Raw genomic sequence first — 22,274 nt, 5'->3', positions numbered from 1 at the left:
GAGTCAGGTATTATATGCGTCGGGGGAAACGGCATTTATTTCGCGTCACCTCTTTAAAAGGTAACAGTACGTGCTACGCGAGATTAAACGAGAGGGGCCCAAAGATGGAACGGAGAAAGAAAGAAATGCGAACTGCCAAAAAGTGGTCCTTTGACGAATATCAAAAGAATGATGGAACGATCGGAGTGTAATCGGAACGTCGTGCATTCGTCGTCGTTCGAAATCCTTTTACGACGAAATTTCATTTCCTTTAGGCAAAGAGATACGCAAATGGATTCAGGCGTGGGCGTTAACGTTAATAAAAAGTCAAGGGGAATACAAATTAGGCATATCGAAAGTATTATCCGTGACGTAGGACCTAGGTATAGATATAATAATTTTCATGGTAACGTTCGCTCGAGACGTCGTTCCGTTGAGACGATGAAAATATCGCGAATCGTCCAACGGAAAAGAAGAACCGAAGGGAAAGGAAGAAAACGATGCTGCCTCTAAGTATTTACGTCAAACGAATATTTGCATAATCGAGAAGAGTGTAAGTACTTACTTACTTACTTACCTAGAAGGCGTCGTCCCCACTTTTCGTCGACCAACTTGGCTTTCTTCGCCGATGGATCGGTACCGCGAAGTACGAACGGTAAAACAGTCGGTGTGTAACTTTGGCGAATGAATAGCCTTCCGTCGATCGTCGTTCTCCTCCTCGTCGTACGATCGACTTCTCGATATATATTTTAGACTATTTATTCGTCTCTATCGCAGAAGCGCATTCTTTGTCATTCGAACAGTGAGAAAAGTGAGTAGAAATAAGCCATACGTTATTTCATTCCGGAAGAACGATGCATTCCCATATGGAATTTCGTATAAACAAATGTGAGCGATAAATCTCAGCCGATGTGCGTGTGCAACTTCGAAATGACTGACTTTCTTATTTCAAAAGCACGTATGTATAGGCGCATAAATAAATATAATACTATGTAATACCAGTTACACCATTCGAAAATCTGCATAACTCTCGTCGACAGAGTCAGAAATCTGGAACAATTGTCTCGAAGACGATAAATTCCATTAGATTTCTATGCTCTTTTTCTGTTTTCGATTAGAAGTCGAAGAGCAGTCGATTATCGTCGTACGTCAGGACAAGTTCCCAGTCGTAATGAGTCATTCTCATTCTCAGGGCTTTTCATCGGTTCTCTTAAGGATATTCCTCCAACGAACGAATCTATTTACTCCGAGGAAAACTTGGCCTGAGACTCGCGAGTAGTTAATCTTTCGCGTAGTAACTGCGCGAACGTGCGAAGCATCAAGCCAAGCAACCAAATACATACATACGTTCAACGAGCACTCCTTTTTAGCTAACGACTATGTTAATGCTGCAAAAGTTACAACAAACTTCTTTCTTCGAATCTCCCCATTCTTATAAACTATTGCAATTGGAAAATGTATTTTTCGTCGTAAGAAATTGCACGATATACCCCTATGGGGAAAATCGTCGAAAAGTAATAGGAAGGCGAAGCAAAGTTTCGATCTATTGCACCGATATACCTGTTTTTTTAATGCTTTATGGAATGTCCTTGCACTAACCAGTTTATGGCGTCCCTCTTCCGTAACGGGAAGTGTCGTCCGCATAAATTTCATCGTAGGCGAAGCGTCGCGTTGGTGCACGATAGACAGCTGAAAGACGGATGGGTCTCGGAAGGTCCATTATGTCAAGAAAATCAGCTCGCGTTAGAAAACTTGAAAACTTCATTTATCGCAATGAGATACGATTGATCGATACACTTTTCCTTACGAAATAACATCAACGCACACATCGATTTCTTTTCTCTTATTTTTATCGTCTAATATGCGAAGGAACGATGGACGTATGAGCTATTTCGCGTGCGTTCGCAATTGAGAAAGATGGAAAAAAAGATAATTATTAATAGGACAAAAAATATAAATATTCAGTTGTTGGCACTTGCGTCTGTCATACGCATAACAAGATCAGTCTCGAACGATTCGATCGACTTTCGCTCCCTATATGGGCTAGAGTTTCAACGAGAATACTACTATCGTCTCTTTTTCTCCATCTTTTTCTTGTTCGTCCTCTCTCGAAACATCTCACGCTGAGTTTGAACCCCGTGTAGCTTTAAAAAAGTGACAACTATAGGCCATCTAAATGTACGCGAATGATACGTACCGCGGTGGTACTCGTACGCGTCCTATATTCCTATAATACGAAACGTTTACAAAAAGGAGTCGCTATTAAAACGCGTTGCTTCTTTTCGAGCGTAGGCGTGGGAATCGCGGAAACGCGTTGGTATCTAGGTCGAGGTCAGGCGTCTCGCTTCTCTTTTTCGTTAACACGCGAGCGACGCGCGACGTGCCTCCATATTATTTATATATGCGAACCAGCGAAAACCAAGCTCATCTTCGAACCTCTAAAATAATTCATTACCTTTTCTTTTTAACTAATAGCTGTGTCGTATTTGCAGCCCGATTACTATAGAGACGCGCCTCATTTTCGGCTGGTGGGTAAGGGTCCTCAATACAGATTGGAAATACCTTACGCGAAACTCGACTTTACCGGAACGTATTCGGTCATTGCTCGAAATTGTCATGGAGAAGCGAAAGCCGTAATCTCTTTGCAAATCTATGCCAAAGGTTAGACAAATTTTACATTTCCCTAAATATTTGTTATATTCAAACTTGCTATTAATGAAAATCGCTTAATCGTTATTTATCTATTAACGATGTGTGTTATACTTTATATAACAAATTGCCTATTATAATTAGACGAATTTACATTTTCTTTTTAGGTCAAGGTAAAGAGACGACGATGAAAAAATCGGCGATTACTCACGGGTCAGTATCGCGTTGTTAAGCATACGAAAGTACATCTATTTTTTCGTATTTACAAAATGTCTACGTTCTTTGGAAATATATTATCTACATTTCGTTGACATTTTGACGTTCGTGTTCCTCTTGCGCAGGAAGGTACTCACCTTGCCCATGGTAACCAGGGAACTCCGAGATATAAGATGTTGCGACGGCGACGCTGTAACTTTGGAGTGTAAATTCCTTGCCACGCCAGAACAACCTAACGTTCGCTGGGAAAAGGGTGGAAAGGTAACCCCGACGCTTTCTTTATTTTCCTATCTATTTGTTCGAATAATATTAGCAATGCGGATAGCGGCAAAGTTATTGGTTACTTTTAGATAATAACCATGGGAAACGATTTTACGAGTGAATTCGATGGCGAAGTAGCACGACTGAGCATCCAACACGTTTATCCCGAGGACGAGGGAGAGTACACGTGCGTCGCTTACAACGAACTTGGAAAAGCATTCACGTCGGCTTGCATAGTTGTCGATGGTATCATTTAATCTTATTAAATTGACTCTCCTATATCAATTTGGATACGATATATACACAATAAGGTTTTCGTCGATTCGCAGTACCCGAAGGCAAAGAAAACGTACTAAGCGAAAGATTAACGCGACCGGTTGGCCTACTATCGGCAGGATCAACGCCACGATCGACTCCAAGATCGACGCCTATCAGAAGTTTGTCTCCTGCGGTTTCTCGTAAGTTCTACCCAAGAACCCGTATTTTTCATTGTGAAATCTTCCGGAGCAATGGACGAGCTATGGATGAGATCATTTTCCCTCGATTTAGATGGCCGCGAACTAAGGTCTCCTCAACTTCCACCGCGATGCGGTTCGACGACAAAACGAACAAAGATGAGTCCACCGAAATTTTATTCCGTACCGCACAATCGAGTGGTCGAAGAAGGCGAAACCGTGCGTTTCCAATGCGCGGTTGTCGGTCATCCGACGCCCTGGTTGAAGTGGGACAAGAACGGAATCGTTGTCACCCCGACCACGAGAATCTCTATCGTGGAAAAAGACGACGTCAAGATCCTGGAAATCGGCGAGGTCACGCAAGAGGATGCTGGACTTTACAGAGTTAGCTTGGAAAACGATTTTGGTAGAATCGAGGCTAGCGCAAGACTCGAAGTGATAAGTAAGCAATCGATCGATCTCGATATTCCTCGTATTCGCGAGTATTTAATAAATAATGCAATTATTTGGAAAGGTCGGCACGGATCTTTAGGGCGAACGATAAGAACTAGAAGCGCCTCCCCGAGAACTTATCCTTATTTTTCTCGAAATCTTCTCGACACAACTACGAGAACGGACGGTCGTCTTCGACTGCAATGCGGCCTAAGAGGAACTCCTAGTCCGACGCCGACGTGGTACAGGTAATAATACGCGAACTCTTCTCTTTGTACGAAGACAACGTACAACGTACAGTCGAGACAAAACGCTTGTTCCTTCGTATTTTAGGAATGGACGACCTTTGACCCGTTCGAATAGAATAAAAAGACACTTTGACGGGAAAATTGCAAAGATCGAAATTTCTAAGGTAAAAGCGAGCGACGCAGGCGAGTACAGTTGCGTGGCAACCAACGTCCTTGGCTCTGCGAGAAACACCTGTCAGGTGAATATTATTAGCTTCTAAAAATTACTTTCTTTTTCCTCCTACTTTCTCTTTTTCGACTCGTCGACGTTTACAGGTAACCGTGCTTGACCCAAACGACTCTTCGACCTTGGACAAAGAATCGCCTAAATTCTTGCAATCTCTTCCCAAAGAATCGATCGTTATGGAAGGAAATTCTTTCGAACTTCGTACTAGACTTACCGGTAAAAATAATAATATCCTTTTAATAATACCATTTCTCGGGGCCTTTCTTTCTTTTCTTTTTTTATTTTCATTTCGAATCGTTCACATAGATTTATTCTTCCAGGCACTCCCCCATTCTCGATCCATTGGTTAAAAGATAAACGCGAAATTCCCGACGGGGACTGCCATCATTACGTTTTATATAATGACGGTGGAATCGCCCTTAGACTCTCCGATGTCCATCCGGAAGACGCTGGAGAGTACGCTTGCATCGTTCGAAATGAATTTGGGGAAATTTCTTGTAGCGGTCTCCTTGCCGTCCAAGGTATTCATTCGCTCTTTTCAGCGATACCTATCTCTCTATGCATTATTTATATATTTATATATTCAAAGATATTTCGTTTAATTATTGGACAGATTACAAGACTATTCGAAATCTCGCGCCACGATTTACCAAAACGCCGCTAACTCGAATCGTCGCGAAGGGCGAGACCGCTTGTTTCTGTGTACGAGTCCAGTGCGAGAAGCCGATGGACTTCTTCTGGACTATTAATGGAAAAGACGTTAGGGATAATGCTAGATGCAAGGTATGTATCGATCTTTTAATCGAAACGAGACAGTTATTATACAAGGTTGATATTACATAGGTCGAGAAAGACGGAAATGTCTGCATTTTGAAAGTACACGAGGTCTGCTCGCGGGACGCGGGTGAAATTCGTTGTACGGCTTCCGTCCTGGGCAATGGTCCATCGATCTGCTGTACAACGGAATTGCAATTGAACCGAGGCACGTGCACATTCGAAAACTGCGCATCTTCAAATTCGAAGAAAGAACGGACGACGTCTCGGAATCGTGAAAAATCCCCGTCGCCGTCGCCGTCATCGTCGTTTCGTCGTACGCCCCTTTCGAGCTCTTGTAGAAGATCTAAAAAAGAACAACATATTCTTTCGACGAACGCTTCCTGTCAAAAAGAGGACAACAAATTTCAACGCGCGAGATCGTCTTCGCTTCCTTTAAGAAAAAAAGTATCCAGTCCTAAAGAACTTTCTCCGTTACCGAAGAAGAAAAATGTACTTCTTCCAACGGATCGAAGCGATCTCTCGAATAAGCAGAAAAACGAATCCGATGCAATAGATTTAATACCATCTATGTGCACGGAACGATCTCTATTAACGTCGAGTCCGGACAAGGAATATATCAAAGATGATGACGAATCGTCCAATCAATTGGACAAATTTGTAGCAGCTACGATCGTGAATGCGCCTAACGATGTAACAGTTTTCAGAGGTAACAAGCTCGTGCTCGATATTACCTACCGTGGCGATCCCGAGCCCTTGGTTAAATGGTTCCGTGCGGTAAGTAACGATACGTTTCATAAGTGCACTCACACGTAGGACGTATCTACATATATACGAACTTTCCTACCGTTTTATTTGACTTATTTATTTTAATTGGGATTTATGAATAACTGTGTCAATGACCTTATGAAATGATTATTAAAGACTCGGTCATCTTACGGCAAACGATATTCGAGATCCCCTTCTCCCACATTTTGTTATAGAAACCGGCGCGACGCGACGTTCGGAACTCGAAACAGTATTCTCGCGATCGTTGACAAAACATGCGTGCTTCCTAAACCTTGAGAACGCATTTTTTTAGATCCTTATCGCACTTCTTCCACTCGGTTTCATTTAACGCTCCCTGTAAAATGATCGTAGTAGAGAACCAATTTCTGTTCCGATAGCAACGCGTACTGGGAAGCAAGTATAGAGTACCAAGTATATAAAATAAATGTTCATTCATTATTGTACAAATATTCTAAATCTTATCAAAATCTTTGTTTATCGTTCAAGGGTCGAGAATTAAAATCCGAGGAGAAAATTAAAATTACTTACGGTGCTGGTGTCTCTTATTTAACGTTGGATAACGTAACGGCGGATCATGCTGGAAAATATGAAGTGTCGGTGGAAAACTTATTAGCGAGAAATCGACAATTTTTTAGTCTCGCTGTCGAAGGCAAGTATCTATATATAGTATGTATTCATACCTATAGAGATGAGAAAACGGAATTGCTTCTAACTATAAGATAAACGTACAAAATTCCACGCTGTCGATCTAACGATTCGATTTCTCGTGTTTCGAATTTCAAGTGACCACCGTTCAAACAAACGAATCTTCAAATTTGTAATCCAACGAAAGACGTAATCCAGATCGAAATTCTAATTAAATTTGAATCTCTACGTATACACGTATATACGGAACGATTGTTATCGAGCAAGATTTTTACGTCTGTTCTGTAAATACTCGAGAACAAATGTTTACGAAAGAAACCGTCTTACATCATTCCTACTTAACTGGCATATCGTATCGACATCATTAACTCACACATTGTTACAAAATTTGTGTGTGTGTTTATTTAAATAAAGGTATTTCGACAATCTCTCACGCCAGGCAAACTATGAATTTAATTGGAGGATCAATCGTTTATGAGTCGAAGAAGACCCGCGTACGCGTTTTATTCCGATTCCTTCTTTTTACAAATGTTCTCGGAAATATTACGTCAGAAATTTTTTTATACCAACGGGAAAAAATTGGCTAGACCGTAGGGAGCGAAGGATTCGATCAGGTAAAAGATGAAATAGACTCGCTTTGCACGGTCTAGTTCCTTCTCTCGCGTACAAGGCGGACGACAATCTCACGTGACGAGTCGCGCAATTATTCCTCTACCATTTTCAACGCGAAGTTACACCACTCACCGCTCTGCTTCTCTCTCTCTCTCTCTCTCTTCCTCTTCTTCTTCCTCTTCCCTCTCTCGTAAAACCTTCTTTTTTCCTGAAAAGACGTCTCAGTAGACATCCATTTGCACCGAACGCTCGTATACTGCTCTCTTCCTCTCTCTACTAGATCAGTCAATATTTATCGCTTCGACATAATGGAACGTGTTCTTCGATTTTGCTTACTTTACTTTGACTGAATAGCACACATCGATATCGTTTCAAGTTCAATATTTTTCATCTACGAAGACATTAAGACGATGGAATTGGGTAATATACGACACGTTGATATCGCTGTTACGACATAGCACATAATATCAATCAAAAATAACATCTAATTATGTAGATAAATATAATTTGTAAGAAGTGAAACACATATTCGAAAAAATTCGATAATAAGATGTAATTTGAACGATAGGACCACCGGATCCACCGGCAGGCATTCCAAGCGTTACAAGTTCGGAAAATTCGGTAACGATTACCTGGAGTTCACCGGCTTACGACGGTGGCTGCACTGTAACCGGTTATACTATCGAGATGAATCGAGCGGATGAAAACTCGTGGACGGTTATCGGCGAGTCCTGTCATTCTCTGAGTCACACGGTGCTTGCATCGTCAAAGAATTCAATCGTCGCTGGTGAAAGCTACCGTTTCAGGATCAGGGGGGAAAATATACATGGGGTCGGTGAACCCAGTGTGGAATCCGAGTTCATTAGAATACCTCAAGAAGGAGAAACGATTATACAAAAGGAGGAAGAGGAAGGTAATTAAAAATACAATTCATATACAATATTTTCGAATCTTGTTCTCTCGTTGGTAATAAACTTAAGCCTTCCTCGACGTCATTAATTGCATTACATAATATTTGTTTCCAGAGTTTTCAGCAGCTTTCGAAGCTCGCACGGTTCATGCGGAGGACTCGCAATTATTCGTCGATAGATATGACGTCTTCGAGGAATTAGGTAAAGGTCGCTATGGCGTAGTAAAAAGGGTCGTCGAAAAATCCTCGAATGCGAGTTTCGCCGCGAAATTCGTACGAACGATCAAAAGCAAAGATCGCGAACAAGTTCGCGAGGAAATTAATATTATGAATATGCTCAGGCATCCGAAGCTTCTTCTTCTAGCAGCTGCGTTCGAAGGTCCTCGAGAAACAATAATGATCACCGAATAGTAAGTATCATATACTTGCTTTCGTTAATTCTATGTTTTCTTCATATTTATTAATATCTTTTATCCTTGTTTCCAACGAACAGTATTTCCGGTGGTGAACTTTTCGAGCGAGTGGTGGCAGATGATTTTACTCTAACCGAAAGGGATAGCATACTTTTTATGAGACAGATTTGCGAGGGGGTCGAATACATGCACGAAAATAATGTTGTACATTTGGACCTAAAGGTAAGAGAAAAAGAAATCGAATTTTATTTAAAGGAGACGCGAAAAGGAAGAAATGTTTGCCAATAAAAGTCTATTCGCTGTCTTTACAGCCAGAAAACATAATGTGTCGGACGCGAACTTCGCATCAAATCAAGCTTATCGATTTCGGATTAGCGCAAACTCTTAAACCAGACACACCGATCAGAGTTTTGTTCGGTACACCGGAGTTCATACCACCTGAAATTATAAGTTACGAACCGATCGGGACAGAATCGGATATGTGGAGCGTCGGTGTCATCTGTTATGTACTGTAAGTTTTTAGTCAAAATATCGCTAATATATCTGGACTAAAGCATTGCCCTATTAAATATCTTTGGTAATTCAGATTAACCGGACTATCACCGTTTATGGGGGATAACGATGCCGAGACCTTCGCAAACATAACGAGAGCCGATTATGATCTAGATCACGAAGCTTTCGATGCTATTTCTAATAATGCTAAAGACTTTATCACTGGCTTGCTCGTTAAGCGAAAAGAGTAAGTATTAATATCGACAATAGTAGCGTAAATAATATTTCAATGTTCGATATTCGATTACTTCGTAGATCGCGCATGTCGGCAAGGCAATGTCTAGAACATCCGTGGATGGTTCAACATACTGAAAATATGAGTAGAGTGGCATTACCGACAGACAAGCTAAAGAAATTTATCGTACGCAGAAAGTGGCAGGTAAATATTACTCGTTATATTCGACACTCGATGTTTTCTGATTTTTGCCTTAATGACAATCCTAACGACATCAAAAATACATCTTTTACACAGAAATTTAAAGACTGTTAATACGTTAAATTCGAAAGTTTTCCAGCATGTGCACGATGTATCGAAGAAAAAGCAAGCTTGTTTTTATGCACGTGCAACGTTAACAATATAATATTAAACAAAATGAAACTTGGCGAATAGAGTGCATAAGAGCGAGCTAAAATCGCTTTTAAATTTCATTTATTTTATAATACCGTAATATTTCTTGATCTCTTCCTCTCGTGCTATTAAATTCGCAAGGAGTGTGCGTATTGTATGTGTGTCGCGTGTGTGTGCACGCTTTCGTTTGTTCCAATAGAAAACAGGAAATGCCATTCGTGCGCTAGGAAGAATGGCAATTCTTTCGGCGAACAGTAGGAAAAGTCCAACGACGACAACCGAGTGTTTGGAGACGATCGATTCGATCAACGATACGGACAGCCTTTTAATTAACAAAAATGACAAATCTATAAACTCGGATAAAAGAAACGATCCTAATGATACGATGATCGAGCTAGAAGAAAATTCGGACGAATTCGTAGGAACCCGACGAAAGAGTAGCCTCTATTCGTTTTGTTACAAAACGGAAGTTAATATTCCTTTGCAAGAAGAATCGGACGGCAAGGCGGACGAAGACGAAGAAAAAGAAGAAGGGACTGGCGTAGAAAGAAAATTATCCGTAATCGATAGAGATTACGTATCCGATAGATCTGAAAATCAACGACGAGTTTTTCGAGGTGACTCGCGTGATTCCGGAATTGGCGATTGCAGTACGAATTTAGCGACTTCGTCGTTGCAATTAGACGAGTTGGGAATCGTTTCTATCATCGAAGAAGAAACGGACAGCGAGAGTAATTCGAAATCTTTGAAAGATGATACAGGGAGTACCGAGGCTACCTCGCAAAGTAGCCCAATTAAAGCTTCGCGCGAGACTACTACTAATCGCGTTCACGAAGGTCTGTAGCTATTTTAACGATTATTGCTTTCTTTTTAATCGATCCATTCTTTTCCTCGCATAACCGATATTAAATCCTTCTAACTATGTAAATATTTTCGTTTGGTTCGATAGATACCAATGAAGATCAGGATGCAAGGATGATCGTTGCTCGCAATCGAGACAAATTCGTGCCTACGGGAAACGTTAGTCGTAGAGCAAAGATGTTTGAACAGGAAGCAGCGGGCTTAAAATCATCGCCAACGTCGCAAATTCAAATCGTACATCGCGCGTATCCGGCAGCAACTATGGCCACTGGTAAACCGCACAACGAAAGGATACAACGAGTCTTTGCTTTTTGGAATAAATAAGGAGTCTTTTTTAGTTTTGTTTTTCTATTCCGACAAACTGGCGACGCCGTATTTGATTTTGTTTTCATTTCATCGCTCACTCGCACGCGAAAGCATACAATCTAATAAGAATAAGAATCTTGTTAAAATGTTAATCAGTTTTTTCGACAAGACCGAATCATAGAAAAACTATCGTGTCTATAATGTTAGTGTAGATACTTAGTGAAAAATAAAATGTACACGAGTATTGTTATAATCAAAGATATATTGCCTTATCGTATCATTTTCCAACGAATCGGGAGATCAAATTCTCTTTATAATGCTGCAATTCTGTTAAATAATGCTGATTTAGATAAGATTTCACATTTTATCTGATTTAAAAGAAACAAACAAAAAATTGCTAAAACAGATCTTGTGATTTGAAAAAGCCTGCTAAATAATGAAAAAACAATAAATTGTTAATAAAAATTTGTTTAAATATTAATAAGATCTCGAGGGAAAAGGATTAAAAGAAAATAATATATTTAACAGGCGTTCCTCGTATCCTACTTGTTTACGGGTAGACGGTTGAGCTATAACTGCTTTCGCGTGTTTACATCTCGAAGAAAAAAGGAAACACGTACGTATTGAGGATAAAAGTAGGGATAATCGTAGTTTTATTTTGACAACGGTCGGCGACGATTGTTTACCAAAGTTATTTTCGTTCGCAATCTTGCCGAAGGCAGTCTAACGGTAAGACGTGCTCCTACGAATTTATTCTTTTTTCAAATAAATCTGTGCTTTTTAATATTTTAATTCTATGACGTCCCGATAACAAATCGCGTAAAGGTAAAGAGAAATACAAGAAAATCCTTTGCATATATCTATTAATCTATAATATAATATATTCGTAAAAACGGTGATTAAAAATAATATCAACATTTTATTACCATATCCCATATCATTAAATTATTGTTCATTTTTTAAGCATTTTTTTTAATCATTTCTGCTAACTCATCTTTGAATGGACAATTTATAAAATCTTTTATTTCCAAATATGTAAGAGTATCGTTACTTACAGGTGTCCAGGTAGTATTAACGTATTCATTCAACGATGACGTTGGATTCCTACAAGAAAAATAATTGAACATTATTAAATACAGTCTATATGTAACCGTAAGCAAACGCATGACTAAAAATCGTAAATGAAAAAACTTTACCCAGTTTTGGCAAAATTAGTCCACAAATACGTAAGTCGCTCGATCATAGCCCTATCTTTAGTTCCTTTTGCTGGAGGTAAAGGATTTTTAGCTTTGCAAAGTGGCAAATAAAAGAGATAAGATAATTCGTCGGCATGAGAAGCTCCTAAAAATGAAATATTGTAGATCACTTGAAATATTATTAGGAAAAAAAAGATATTTCTTTAAATAACATAAAAAGTACCCTTTGGATAGTAACATAGGTTTTCCGACTGCATTTTACTTAGTCTTAAAAGTTGAGTAATTGTCGTTTCATCGCCAACATAAGAAAATTTATATAAATATGTCGGTGCACATTTTCTCTTTCTTCGATCATCGACTATTATATTGGTTGGATGACAAAAAAATATATCGCTCATAAAACTTATCAAAGATGGAATAGCTTCCTTGGTTATTGGTTTATCGTTTCCAAAGTAATAATTTCTCACATCTTTTACTAATCGATCAATTTTCTCTGGCTCCTTTGAGATTGCTAATTGTTCAATATAATAATTCAGATTTTGGTCCATTCTTTTCAAATCCTCCTCGCTATTATCTAAACCAAAGGAATGGAGAAAGATTTTGGTGAATACCAACAGAAATTTCGTCATTCCTATAAGTCTTAACACGATGAAAAAGAATATGGATATAGAAAATTAGATGAGAATTTCAATAATCTACTTACTTTTTAAGAACATTATAAATTCATTATTCGTATATCCGATCATAATCGGTATATCAGCATCGTTTTGCAAGAGTTCGTTTAACGGACGAGGGAGAAATGGATTTTTTGATTTGGCATCCATAACAGGTCCGACCGGTAAATTTTCGACTTTCTCTGTCTATTAACATGATTTTTCTTTCATTAATATATTTAAATACTAATTGTAACTAATTGTTTTAAACATACTGTAATTATTTGGAACTGAGCCTTTATAAGTTGCGCAGCTGGAATCGTTCGAAGAAATTCAACAACTTCTTTAGGATCTTTCGAATCTTTGAAACCAAGGATTGATGCAAGTTTAAAGCAATTTTCTGGCTTACTCATCTCTACGCTCCAAGAACATGTCGCTACTCCGCTTGCACATATAGCCTTGTGAAAAAGACCTACAATTGAATACTTTATTTAACATACTTTAATTCAAGACAACTTCATTAAAACACATTTTAAACGATATAATGTTTTCTTATCGTTTTATATTTAATATATTTGATTTTTTATATCTATTATTATTACATTGAAAACTTTTATTTTAGTACCTTTTGCCATAGGTGATATTGTTAATAAATGAACGCATGCTGCACCAGCGCTATTTCCAAATATCGTTACATTCTTAGCATTTCCTCCGAAATGGGAAATATTTTTTTGGATCCACTTTAAAGCTGCCACTTGATCTTTTAAACCTTGATTACCAGCTGCGACCTCGTCATCCAAATTTAAAAATCCTTTTTCAAATATCGGACGAAATTGTACACATTAATCGTTCTAATTTATTCTCAATTATCAATCTTAATTATTTTTCAATGAAATGGAAAATAAAAAAATACGTAAGAATGTCTCGTACCTAAAACTCCTAATCTATAATTGATAGTCACGAAAACAATGTCCTTGTTCATAAAATAGTCTGGTTTATTAAATTTATCAGTGCCAGAACCTTGAACAAATCCACCTCCATGGATAAAAACTATAACAGCTTTATTTCCAGTCATTGAAGTCGTGTAAACGTTGAGATAAAGAGAATCTTCGCTACCGATAATATCGCTTGGCGACATTTCATTCAGTTGTACACAACAATTCACCTCGATATTTCCAGCATCTCTGAAACCGGTCCATGAAGCAGGAGGTTCTGGATCCTAAAACCCATTCAAAATGAAATTCACGCTAATGTTATTAAGAATTTAAATGCTACCGAAAATACGCTGTCATATCAGAAAAAATGTGAATTTTATTGTCTTTTAACATTATCTTGCATTTAGAATGACTACCAATAATGAAAAAATAGAACTTACGTGGTAGATATTACAATACAAAAGATGAACGATTAAATACCTTGAATCGTAATGGACCAAGAGGAGGAGCGGCATAAGGTATTCCTTTGAAACTAAAATAAGATGTTCCTAAAACACTTTCGCACAAGGAACCCTTCAATTTTCCCTGACTTACGTTTACTATAACTGACATTTTCTATTTGTATTGCAGCACTTATCAAGCTGTTCAAATCACTTCAGTTGTTCTCTATCAGCTAGTTCGCAGCTATCTAATACTATAGACAATCTATATTTGTGTGTATACGAGTTTTTATATATTGATCTAGAGATAAGGCACTGGAAACAAATAAGATAAAATATTGTTTAAAAAATTGTTTTACCGTTACATAATCAAGAATGAAAAATATTTTATAACAAGGTGTACAAATTTTTTTCACCGTTTTTTTCTAGTTTAATGCATAAATCAAAGAATTATTACACAATAATTAACTTAAACTGAATGAGATGATTTTTTAGCAAAATATGAATACTAGTCAAAGTGTTAAAATATCGATTTGTAATCTCTTCAACATTATCAAAATTTTAATTACATAACTGGTAAATATTATTTTAGGAAAACCGAAGAGTAATGTCGTTTCTGCGCGTGTCAATATTTTTTTTTATTTGTCAGTTCATTGTTTACGTCATTGTATGTTCGTGTTTGAATTTAATGAACAAAAACGACATTACTTTTCGGTATATATATATATATATATATATATATTATACATTTAATAACAATACAACTATATAGAAGATACTTAACTAGATACATTTTCGAGACACGGGTGGTTTTAATTTTTACAAAACAATATAAAATGTGTTACAGTTGTAATAATTCGAAACAATATTGTTTCGAAAAGCACGTGATTGTAAAAAGAGTAAGTAAAATTATTATGTTTCTTAGAGAATTAACTTTGTGCATTTTCTGTACCGTTAGCGTTTCATTTTATCAAGAATGGGTACGACCATGTCAAATGAGGGACGTTTCCCTGGATCTTCGTTCATACAAATTCTGATTAATTTGGCAAGATGCGGAGAAATACCTGGTGGTATACTAACACGCATTTCTTCCAACGCTATCTGTAAACATAGTTATATATTAATAATAAGACATATCTATGTATATAGAATCGCGTTGGCAATTTCGATTTCGTTTACCTTCATTCCACATTCCATGGGAGAGAGATCAGCAAAAGGCACTTCTCTCGTAGCAAGTTCCCACAATAGAACAGCAAAGCTCCACATATCGCTAGCTTCTAGATTGATATCGGCAGGTCTTTTGCTAAGAGCTTCCGGAGACATCCAGGCTGGTTCGTATATACGTCCAACCTCTTGGAAAGAAAATTTCGAATCTGCCATATTTACTCGAGCAGTTAAATCTTCGTCGATCTACAAAAGCATATATGTTTAAATAAATGCCCATAATTATATATATATACATATAATAGGGCAATAGCACATTTATTATGTACCATAATGTGTTTACTGTTAAGTTGAAACCTGCATCTATTTTGCCTTTCCAATCCATGAAGAAAGGCCATAGCTCTTGCCACATCAAGGGCTAATCGAAGTGCTCGTGCCGTATCAACGACAACGCCAGTACCTCCATGTAGGAGCCTATGCAAACTTCCTCTAGCCATGTATTGTGAAACTGTCGCTAATTGTGGCGGTTGATTTACACAACCAAGAACCGGAAGAACATTTGGATGAGAAAATATTCGAAGTTTTGGAAACTCTTCATTAAAATCTCTGGATATACGTGCTGTGCACTCACGTATATTTAAAATTTTAGCTACGATATCATTATTCTGCCAACGCCCTCTCCAAGTTTCTCCGCTTGGAGTACTCGCTAAATGAGTATGCAAGGCAAGATCTGCCATGTTGATACCTTTGTATCTGGATAAAGTGGCATCTCCTACAAATAATATAAATATTTCGATTCTTCTTTTCTATCTATTCTTCCATCAAAATTAGTCAACTTACTGCTCCTAGTTTTTAATCCCAGCCAACTTTGATCTTTAAATTGAATTTTTTTTAAATCTTGTCCATATTCTACTGCCATATCTAACAGAAATAGTACATTAAATAGAGAAGCAGTAGATTCAATACGACTGATTCATATAGGATAGGTTCATCAATCTTACCATGTAATCTTTTTGCCAAGTGTCCTCTAGCTTTATCAAGAGGAGTATCACCATCCTTGTTAGCTATGGATACTAAGGCACCAGCGGCTACTAACTCTTCGGCAACAGCTTGGTCACCCCAAAAGCACGCATAATGAAGAGCAGTATTTCCATGTTCGTTGGTTACATTTACATCTGCTTTATTTCGCAATAACTGTTAAAACAAATGTTTTAATGTTTGTGCTACTTTGTTAATTGTCAAGATCTTTTTAGAGATTGAATCTATCTATTTTTTACCAATTGAACAATTTCCTTATGTCCATGCGCAGAAGCAAGATGTAGCGGAGTGTCATCTCCTCTATTTGTAGCGTTAATGCGTGCTCCTCTACTAACTAGCAACTCTGCCAATTTCAGATGGCCTTCTTTACAACACCAGTGAAGCGGACTAAATCCGTGGTCATCGCTATACATAGAACAATGAATCATATTTATGGTAATGATAATGCTAATGAAAACAATCTAATACATGCGTTATTATTGCAAATAATAATAATTATATATACATATATATATATATATATAATTTATAAAATTTAATATGTGGAGAACTATTAAAAAATACTATATATATCTAAAATTTATTTGTACTTAACCATCGCGTTAATGAAAATTGAAATAGAAAAGTTGGTGAGAAGAAATCTAAACTATATACGGAAACCACAACATTCGTGAGACTTCTCCAAAAAAGGAAATAGCAAATTTATATTTACCCTTGATTCATGTCATGTTCAGTGTCGTCCAACCAAACACGAACTTGCATAGCATTTCCTTCGCGACACCATTGAAATATATCTTCCATTTTATTCTCTTTATCGATAAAAATTGAAGAAATTCTATAAATACTATCGTACGGAAGGGGCAATTTCCAATTGTTTTCAAAATTTTTATTCCCTTCACATACTATATATAATTATGTTTTCTTTTAATCGACACGGTTATAACATATAACATCGACGTGTAAATTTATTAAGACTTTTCTTCTTACTTATTTCTCAGCTTATATCAATATATAAAAAAATAAACAAGATCAACGTCCGAAGTATGTAATTAATTAATCTGACACTTGAATCTTCTTTACCACGATCTTCCATGGATCACGCTTAATATTTCTCTGAGAACGCACCCATGCGCATTACTCCATTTCACCATATATGCTAACTATATATATGTATATATATATACTTTATTTATATACACACACTCATTCGTTATGGAGGGGATTTCTTGACTGACAATAAGTCCCTCAATCCAAGTCGGTCAGATATCAGTAACTATCAAAACATTTTTATTATATTTTTACAAATTCATCAGTTTTATATTTACCATAGTTAGCTCTAATGTGTGCTACTTTAATTTTTTTTTTAATTATATTTATTAGATTATATTATATACATGTTTATAATATCGCTGTTCGGTGATTGGCCAGCATGTCACTTAGCAAAGTCGAATCGTGATTCGTTGATTGTTTCTTGATGCCGCTGCATCGACACATAATCAGATCAGAGTATTCCGTTATCTAGCTTTGGATGAAATTGGAATTTTAGAATGGAATTTATTTAATATTACTTTCTGTTTTTATAATAATATATTGTAGATATTAGCTATTCCTCGATGCTGCCATGGAATTAATAGAGAATTTATTTTTATATATTTTGTTAATTGTTACGTGTATTATCATCGTGGTACGTTTGGTGATTATATCCCTCATTTTGACAATATACATTATTTTTTATTAATATTATAGATCGTTGATGAAATGAAACAAATCACAAATAAATAAAATAAATTTTATAAATCTATATATTACGTATACTCAGTATTATGAGAAAATGCATATAAATGCACTTTGTATATCGTATGATCATATTGTATATGTTTTTTAGTTTTGTCTAATATTGTATATAACAACGCAACCTTATCCAAAAATTTGGCGGGATGGAAAGGAAAAGGTTTTCTTCAATCACAAAACAAAGGAATATCAAGATTTTCCTTCATTGCACAATGATTGGAGTGTTAATTTAAGCGTTATAGTACCTGCCTATAACGAAGAGGAAAGATGTAATGACTATATTTTTAATAACTAAATAATTTGCTTTTATATTCTAATCGATTAAAGCTTTGAAGAAAATATGATTTAATTTTCATATCACATTTGATTGTTTAGTACCACCAATGTTAGACGAATGTTTAGAATATCTGGAAAAATTAAAACAATCTGGTCACAGTTATGAGGTAATAGTAGTTAGCGATGGAAGTACAGACAAAACTGTAGAAGTTGCTCAACATTATGCTTCCAAATATGATACCGTGAGAGTATTGGCTCTTGTTAAAAATAGGGGTAAGGGTGGTGCCGTTAGGCTGGTCAGTATTAAGTAGTTCCTTTTAGTAAGCGTATGATAAGTATATATTACTTGTATCGCAGAATATTGATTTTATTTAAAGGGTATGCTGAGCTCCAGAGGTAGCGCATTGTTGTTCGCTGATGCAGACGGTGCTACTAGATTTGCCGACTTAGACAAATTAAATGACAGTTTAAGAAACACGCTAGGATGTAAGTTGGATATACATTTAGAAATAAATCCAATCAAATAGCAAATTTATCCTTAACTTTAGCATTAAAAGTTGATTTATTGTGTAAACTCTAATTTGCAGTTGATTATTTATCTAAGCCAGAAGAATTAGCATTATCGCATGCTGTCATTTGTGGATCGAGAGCTCACTTAGAAAAAGAAGAAACTGCTAAACGTTCCTACTTTCGTCTATTTCTGATGCACGCATTTCATTTTTTAGTTTGGTTCTTGTGTGTAAGAGGTATTAGAGATACACAATGTGGTTTCAAATTACTAACAAGAGAGTCTGCAAGAAGCATATTTCAAACTTTACACGTTGAACGTTGGGCATTTGATGTCGAAATGCTTTATATCGCCAAACATTTTAATATTCCTATTACCGAAATTGCCGTCAATTGGACAGAAATAGAAGGATCAAAAATAATCCCATTTTGGAGTTGGCTACAAATGGGCAAAGATTTAGTTTTAATTTGGCTAAGGTACAAAATTGGAGCATGGAAAATTCATAATAGTAAGCAGAATTAACAGAAATCATCCTGATTTTCTGATAAAATGAGTTTGTGTTCCATGCATTTTCAATAGCCTCTAACATGAAACTGAATTCATTGCGATTTTTTAAAATGTACTAATAAAGAGTGATTTTTCCTAATGCTATTGTGATAATTATATTATCATATACTAAACACGATGACTTTTTTCTAGACATTTATTTAGATGTGTTTTATGACATTTAAAGTAAATTGAGGTTAAGTACGTTAACCGTTTACATATATTCTCCTTAATAAAAGTTAAATTAAAAAATTAATCAATCAAAGTAGATTATAAATTGCAAATGAAATAATTATTTATGTTGTTTCATAATATTTTTGTCGTAGGGATCTACATACATAAGTAGCAAAGATCAAAACTAAACTCAGCCAATCAGAAGAGATGTATACTTTGGTGGAATATTCGTGATTGGATAATTTTTATGCGCGATGAGTAAGGATTCGATGTAAAGAATGACGTGGGGAATGAAAGAGGCGTGGAAAAATTTGGCATAGCGTTGACGACGCTAGTTAAAACGACGTAGGTGAACGATTTCATTTGTTTTTATATTTCAGTAGGATATTAAAAGTGTAAAATCGTCAATAGTATTGAAGTTTTTATCGGGTTTGGAATTTTTGTAAAAACTGTTATAATTATTAATTTGATAAGTTTTGCGTGTATTGTCGAAATGTCTTTCGTATCGCCGATGCCTAACAGAGACTTTTTGTGGGAAGTGTTTAGAAGGTAATTATACGTTTACAACGTATTGGTAAGTAACTATATAATATTCCATAAGTAAATAAATCGGATAATTAATAGTATCGAATAATTAGCGATGAAATCAAAGTTCATTAATATAGGTTGGAAATCCATTCGAATGTAAAGATTGTCAAGCATAATCGATAGGTAGAATTTTATGTTTTTTAATGCAATAGTTAAGGACTTGGTAGCTTAATAATAACTTCATTTCTAGGGTGGATAAAGATTGCTCCGGTTCAATTACTGCGGATGAATTACAGCAAGCACTCTCAAATGGTACCTGGACACCTTTTAACCCGGAAACTGTTCGCCTAATGATAGGTAAGCTTGGCAAACGATCTCTACAAACGATCATGCAAGTAGTCCTTAGATAAACATTTGATCTACGTGTACATACACACAAGCATAACACAATTAAATATTTGGTGTTTTAGTTAATGTTTTGCATGATCATTTGTTATAAGAGCGTTATAGCTTTGAATTTGTTCTGTTGACACAGGTATGTTTGATATTGAAAAAACTAGTCCTACTTCTTCAGGTATGTTTGATAAAAATCAGACAGGAACTGTTAGCTTTGAAGAATTCGGAGCACTCTGGAAGTACGTTACCGATTGGCAAAATTGCTTTAGATCGTTTGATCGTGACAATAGCGGTAATATCGATCGTAGTGAATTAAAAACTGCTCTGACGCACTTTGGATACCGTTTGTCAGAGCATACGATAGATAATCTTATACGTAAATATGACAGAGCTGGCAGAGGAACTATATATTTTGATGATTTTATACAGTGCTGCGTCGTTCTTCATGTAAGAAATCAATTATTGACAAGAAATTTGATTTAAGTTTAGTTAAGCGTGAATAAAATTATTACAAGTTAACAACCTTTTTACAGACATTAACTGCAGCCTTTCGACAACTAGATACAGACTTGGATGGTGTTATCACTATTCATTACGAACAATTTTTGGGTATGGTATTTAATTTGAAGATTTAAAGTATGCTCAGATGCAAATATAAATATACCTTGCCGTTCTATGGTTACAAATATAATATAATACAAGTTGCCAAAATAAATAATATTCTATTTCTACACGTTTCAAGGAAAAGCAAAACTATCGACGTTCTTAGGTTAGTCTAAAGATCGTTTATCTGTTTCTATCGATTCCAATTATTCACGGTTTGCCTATACATTTAAAAGGTCGTTATTCTCTTATTCATTTATTATTATAATTGTTGTACAATATTCCTATTGTAGATCTATTTCTACATCTTTTTAATATCCATGTTTATGCTTAATTGATAAAATATAGTAAAATATTAAATTTCTATACTTTTTTAATATTCAAACTAAACGCTTGTTTATAAAATAGATAATTATAAAATATATTTCTTTAAAAATATTTTCTACGATTAGTATTCCATGATTATTCCTAAAATTCCTGTAATTTTACTGAAGCGAAATTTGAAGTTGCATTAATACCGATTGTCGGTAAATATATGCGTTTGTTGTATGCATTTCAAAGATTAGTCGATAAAGTAGAACGCGTTGGTAATGTAGTAGTTCACGTTAAATATTGACATCAAATTTTGATAATTTTTAGAAAATAAATTGTTTATTATTACCTTATTTCTCGTATCATAGTTCTTCAGTAAAGTTTCCATCGTTAATTCTTGTATAGTGTATAATACGAGTTGTAGATTTGCCGCTAAAATTATCTAACCGTAAGAGAAATTTTGTATGTGATTTAGATAATCGATCGCAAGATGGCACTGCAGGTTTGTAACTTCTCCTAAAAATATTAAACATAATTAACGATAGAGAATACGTATAAGTTTAGTTAAATACAGTAACTAAGAAGTGTTGTGAACGCTTTTATAAAAAAAAAAAATAAGTGATAAGAGTCATGAAAGTAATCATACGTGGAAAAAGTAGAATATCGTTTATATTGTGCATAAATAGGTTTCCTTTGAGTATCGAGATTTAATTGATTTCGATTTTAAAGAAATTTATTTTAGTAGTTGTTAGATTAGTAATATTTCTTGTAAAAATTATGAAAGAATATTCTTATATTTTTGTTTTAGTTCTTATGCT

The 22,274-nt window shown here is 35.9% G+C and overlaps 5 protein-coding genes across 6 annotated transcripts in view; 3 read left to right on the top strand and 2 right to left on the bottom strand.

Moving 5' to 3' along the window:
- LOC122523298 (titin homolog) overlaps positions 1-11,154 on the top strand; it is a 37,314-nt gene extending 26,160 nt beyond the window's left edge. Inside the window, exons 27-47 of the mRNA XM_043644970.1 lie at positions 2,472-2,640; positions 2,796-2,841; positions 2,970-3,105; positions 3,195-3,351; positions 3,435-3,563; positions 3,655-4,002; positions 4,075-4,240; positions 4,326-4,479; positions 4,556-4,682; positions 4,787-4,987; positions 5,080-5,249; positions 5,310-6,017; positions 6,516-6,678; positions 7,855-8,199; positions 8,312-8,606; positions 8,690-8,831; positions 8,921-9,120; positions 9,196-9,348; positions 9,417-9,540; positions 9,929-10,565; positions 10,679-11,154. Of these exons, the coding sequence (XP_043500905.1) occupies positions 2,472-2,640; positions 2,796-2,841; positions 2,970-3,105; positions 3,195-3,351; positions 3,435-3,563; positions 3,655-4,002; positions 4,075-4,240; positions 4,326-4,479; positions 4,556-4,682; positions 4,787-4,987; positions 5,080-5,249; positions 5,310-6,017; positions 6,516-6,678; positions 7,855-8,199; positions 8,312-8,606; positions 8,690-8,831; positions 8,921-9,120; positions 9,196-9,348; positions 9,417-9,540; positions 9,929-10,565; positions 10,679-10,914 (4,806 nt within the window). The 3' untranslated portion in view covers positions 10,915-11,154. The remainder of the gene's footprint in view (positions 1-2,471; positions 2,641-2,795; positions 2,842-2,969; positions 3,106-3,194; positions 3,352-3,434; positions 3,564-3,654; positions 4,003-4,074; positions 4,241-4,325; positions 4,480-4,555; positions 4,683-4,786; positions 4,988-5,079; positions 5,250-5,309; positions 6,018-6,515; positions 6,679-7,854; positions 8,200-8,311; positions 8,607-8,689; positions 8,832-8,920; positions 9,121-9,195; positions 9,349-9,416; positions 9,541-9,928; positions 10,566-10,678) is intronic.
- Positions 11,155-11,795: 641 nt separating this feature from the next.
- LOC122523645 (esterase E4-like) lies at positions 11,796-14,991 on the bottom strand. The gene is made up of 9 exons (XM_043645546.1): positions 14,905-14,991; positions 14,161-14,435; positions 13,676-13,964; positions 13,371-13,556; positions 13,021-13,217; positions 12,796-12,952; positions 12,316-12,666; positions 12,093-12,237; positions 11,796-12,000 (listed from the first exon to the last, which is right to left on the bottom strand). Exons 2-9 carry the CDS (start codon positions 14,290-14,292, stop codon positions 11,856-11,858), a joined length of 1,602 nt encoding a protein of 533 aa, XP_043501481.1. The 5' UTR covers positions 14,293-14,435; positions 14,905-14,991; the 3' UTR covers positions 11,796-11,855.
- LOC122523647 (integrin-linked protein kinase homolog pat-4-like) lies at positions 14,527-17,481 on the bottom strand. The gene is made up of 7 exons (XM_043645547.1): positions 17,035-17,481; positions 16,562-16,727; positions 16,286-16,478; positions 16,125-16,205; positions 15,614-16,056; positions 15,300-15,530; positions 14,527-15,221 (listed from the first exon to the last, which is right to left on the bottom strand). The coding sequence occupies exons 1-7, from the start codon at positions 17,121-17,123 to the stop codon at positions 15,075-15,077; spliced, it is 1,350 nt and encodes a 449-aa protein (XP_043501482.1). The 5' UTR covers positions 17,124-17,481; the 3' UTR covers positions 14,527-15,074.
- A 366-nt stretch (positions 17,482-17,847) lies between these two features.
- Positions 17,848-19,543, top strand: LOC122523648 (dolichyl-phosphate beta-glucosyltransferase). The gene is made up of 5 exons (XM_043645548.1): positions 17,848-18,006; positions 18,208-18,382; positions 18,489-18,685; positions 18,767-18,875; positions 18,977-19,543. Exons 1-5 carry the CDS (start codon positions 17,944-17,946, stop codon positions 19,417-19,419), a joined length of 987 nt encoding a protein of 328 aa, XP_043501483.1. The 5' UTR covers positions 17,848-17,943; the 3' UTR covers positions 19,420-19,543.
- A 327-nt stretch (positions 19,544-19,870) lies between these two features.
- LOC122523649 (programmed cell death protein 6) lies at positions 19,871-21,508 on the top strand. 2 transcript variants are annotated; one of them, XM_043645550.1, is made up of 4 exons: positions 19,871-20,166; positions 20,396-20,502; positions 20,720-20,988; positions 21,075-21,508. In XM_043645550.1, the coding sequence occupies exons 1-4, from the start codon at positions 20,111-20,113 to the stop codon at positions 21,174-21,176; spliced, it is 534 nt and encodes a 177-aa protein (XP_043501485.1). In that variant the 5' UTR covers positions 19,871-20,110; the 3' UTR covers positions 21,177-21,508. The 2 variants fall into 2 exon arrangements, with proteins under 2 accessions (XP_043501485.1, XP_043501484.1); XM_043645549.1 differs by having other exon boundaries at positions 20,681-20,988.
- Positions 21,509-22,274: the final 766 nt, after the last annotated feature.

This window comes from Polistes fuscatus, unplaced genomic scaffold (genome assembly GCF_010416935.1).
Source record: "Polistes fuscatus isolate 324 unplaced genomic scaffold, CU_Pfus_HIC Scaffold6, whole genome shotgun sequence".
Classification (NCBI taxonomy): Eukaryota; Metazoa; Arthropoda; class Insecta; order Hymenoptera; family Vespidae; genus Polistes; species Polistes fuscatus.
Note: the sequence above shows the minus strand (reverse complement) of the source record. Positions and strands in the feature narration are given on the sequence as shown.

What these genes read in the sequence shown, in the direction of transcription:
- LOC122523649 (XM_043645549.1), top strand. Translation starts at nt 20,111, where the DNA reads ATGTCTTTCGTATCGCCGATGCCTAACAGAGACTTTTTGTGGGAAGTG. An exon ending in AACTGTTCGCCTAATGATAG is followed by an intron (nt 20,503 to 20,680) that starts GTAAGCTTGGCA and finishes CTGTTGACACAG; the next exon opens with GTATGTTTGATATTGAAAAA. An exon ending in AGTGCTGCGTCGTTCTTCAT is followed by an intron (nt 20,989 to 21,074) that starts GTAAGAAATCAA and finishes ACCTTTTTACAG; the next exon opens with ACATTAACTGCAGCCTTTCG.
- LOC122523647 (XM_043645547.1), bottom strand. Translation starts at nt 17,123, where the DNA reads ATGGAAGATATATTTCAATGGTGTCGCGAAGGAAATGCTATGCAAGTT. An exon ending in GAACATGACATGAATCAAGG is followed by an intron (nt 16,728 to 17,034) that starts GTAAATATAAAT and finishes TTCTATGTATAG; the next exon opens with CGATGACCACGGATTTAGTC. An exon ending in CTTGGCAAAAAGATTACATG is followed by an intron (nt 16,206 to 16,285) that starts GTAAGATTGATG and finishes TATTTCTGTTAG; the next exon opens with ATATGGCAGTAGAATATGGA.
- LOC122523645 (XM_043645546.1), bottom strand. Translation starts at nt 14,292, where the DNA reads ATGTCAGTTATAGTAAACGTAAGTCAGGGAAAATTGAAGGGTTCCTTG. An exon ending in CTCAGTTCCAAATAATTACA is followed by an intron (nt 12,953 to 13,020) that starts GTATGTTTAAAA and finishes TCATGTTAATAG; the next exon opens with ACAGAGAAAGTCGAAAATTT. An exon ending in CCTATGTTACTATCCAAAGG is followed by an intron (nt 12,238 to 12,315) that starts GTACTTTTTATG and finishes TTTCATTTTTAG; the next exon opens with GAGCTTCTCATGCCGACGAA.
- LOC122523648 (XM_043645548.1), top strand. Translation starts at nt 17,944, where the DNA reads ATGGAATTAATAGAGAATTTATTTTTATATATTTTGTTAATTGTTACG. An exon ending in TTACGTGTATTATCATCGTG is followed by an intron (nt 18,007 to 18,207) that starts GTACGTTTGGTG and finishes TATGTTTTTTAG; the next exon opens with TTTTGTCTAATATTGTATAT. An exon ending in CTATAACGAAGAGGAAAGAT is followed by an intron (nt 18,383 to 18,488) that starts GTAATGACTATA and finishes TTGATTGTTTAG; the next exon opens with TACCACCAATGTTAGACGAA.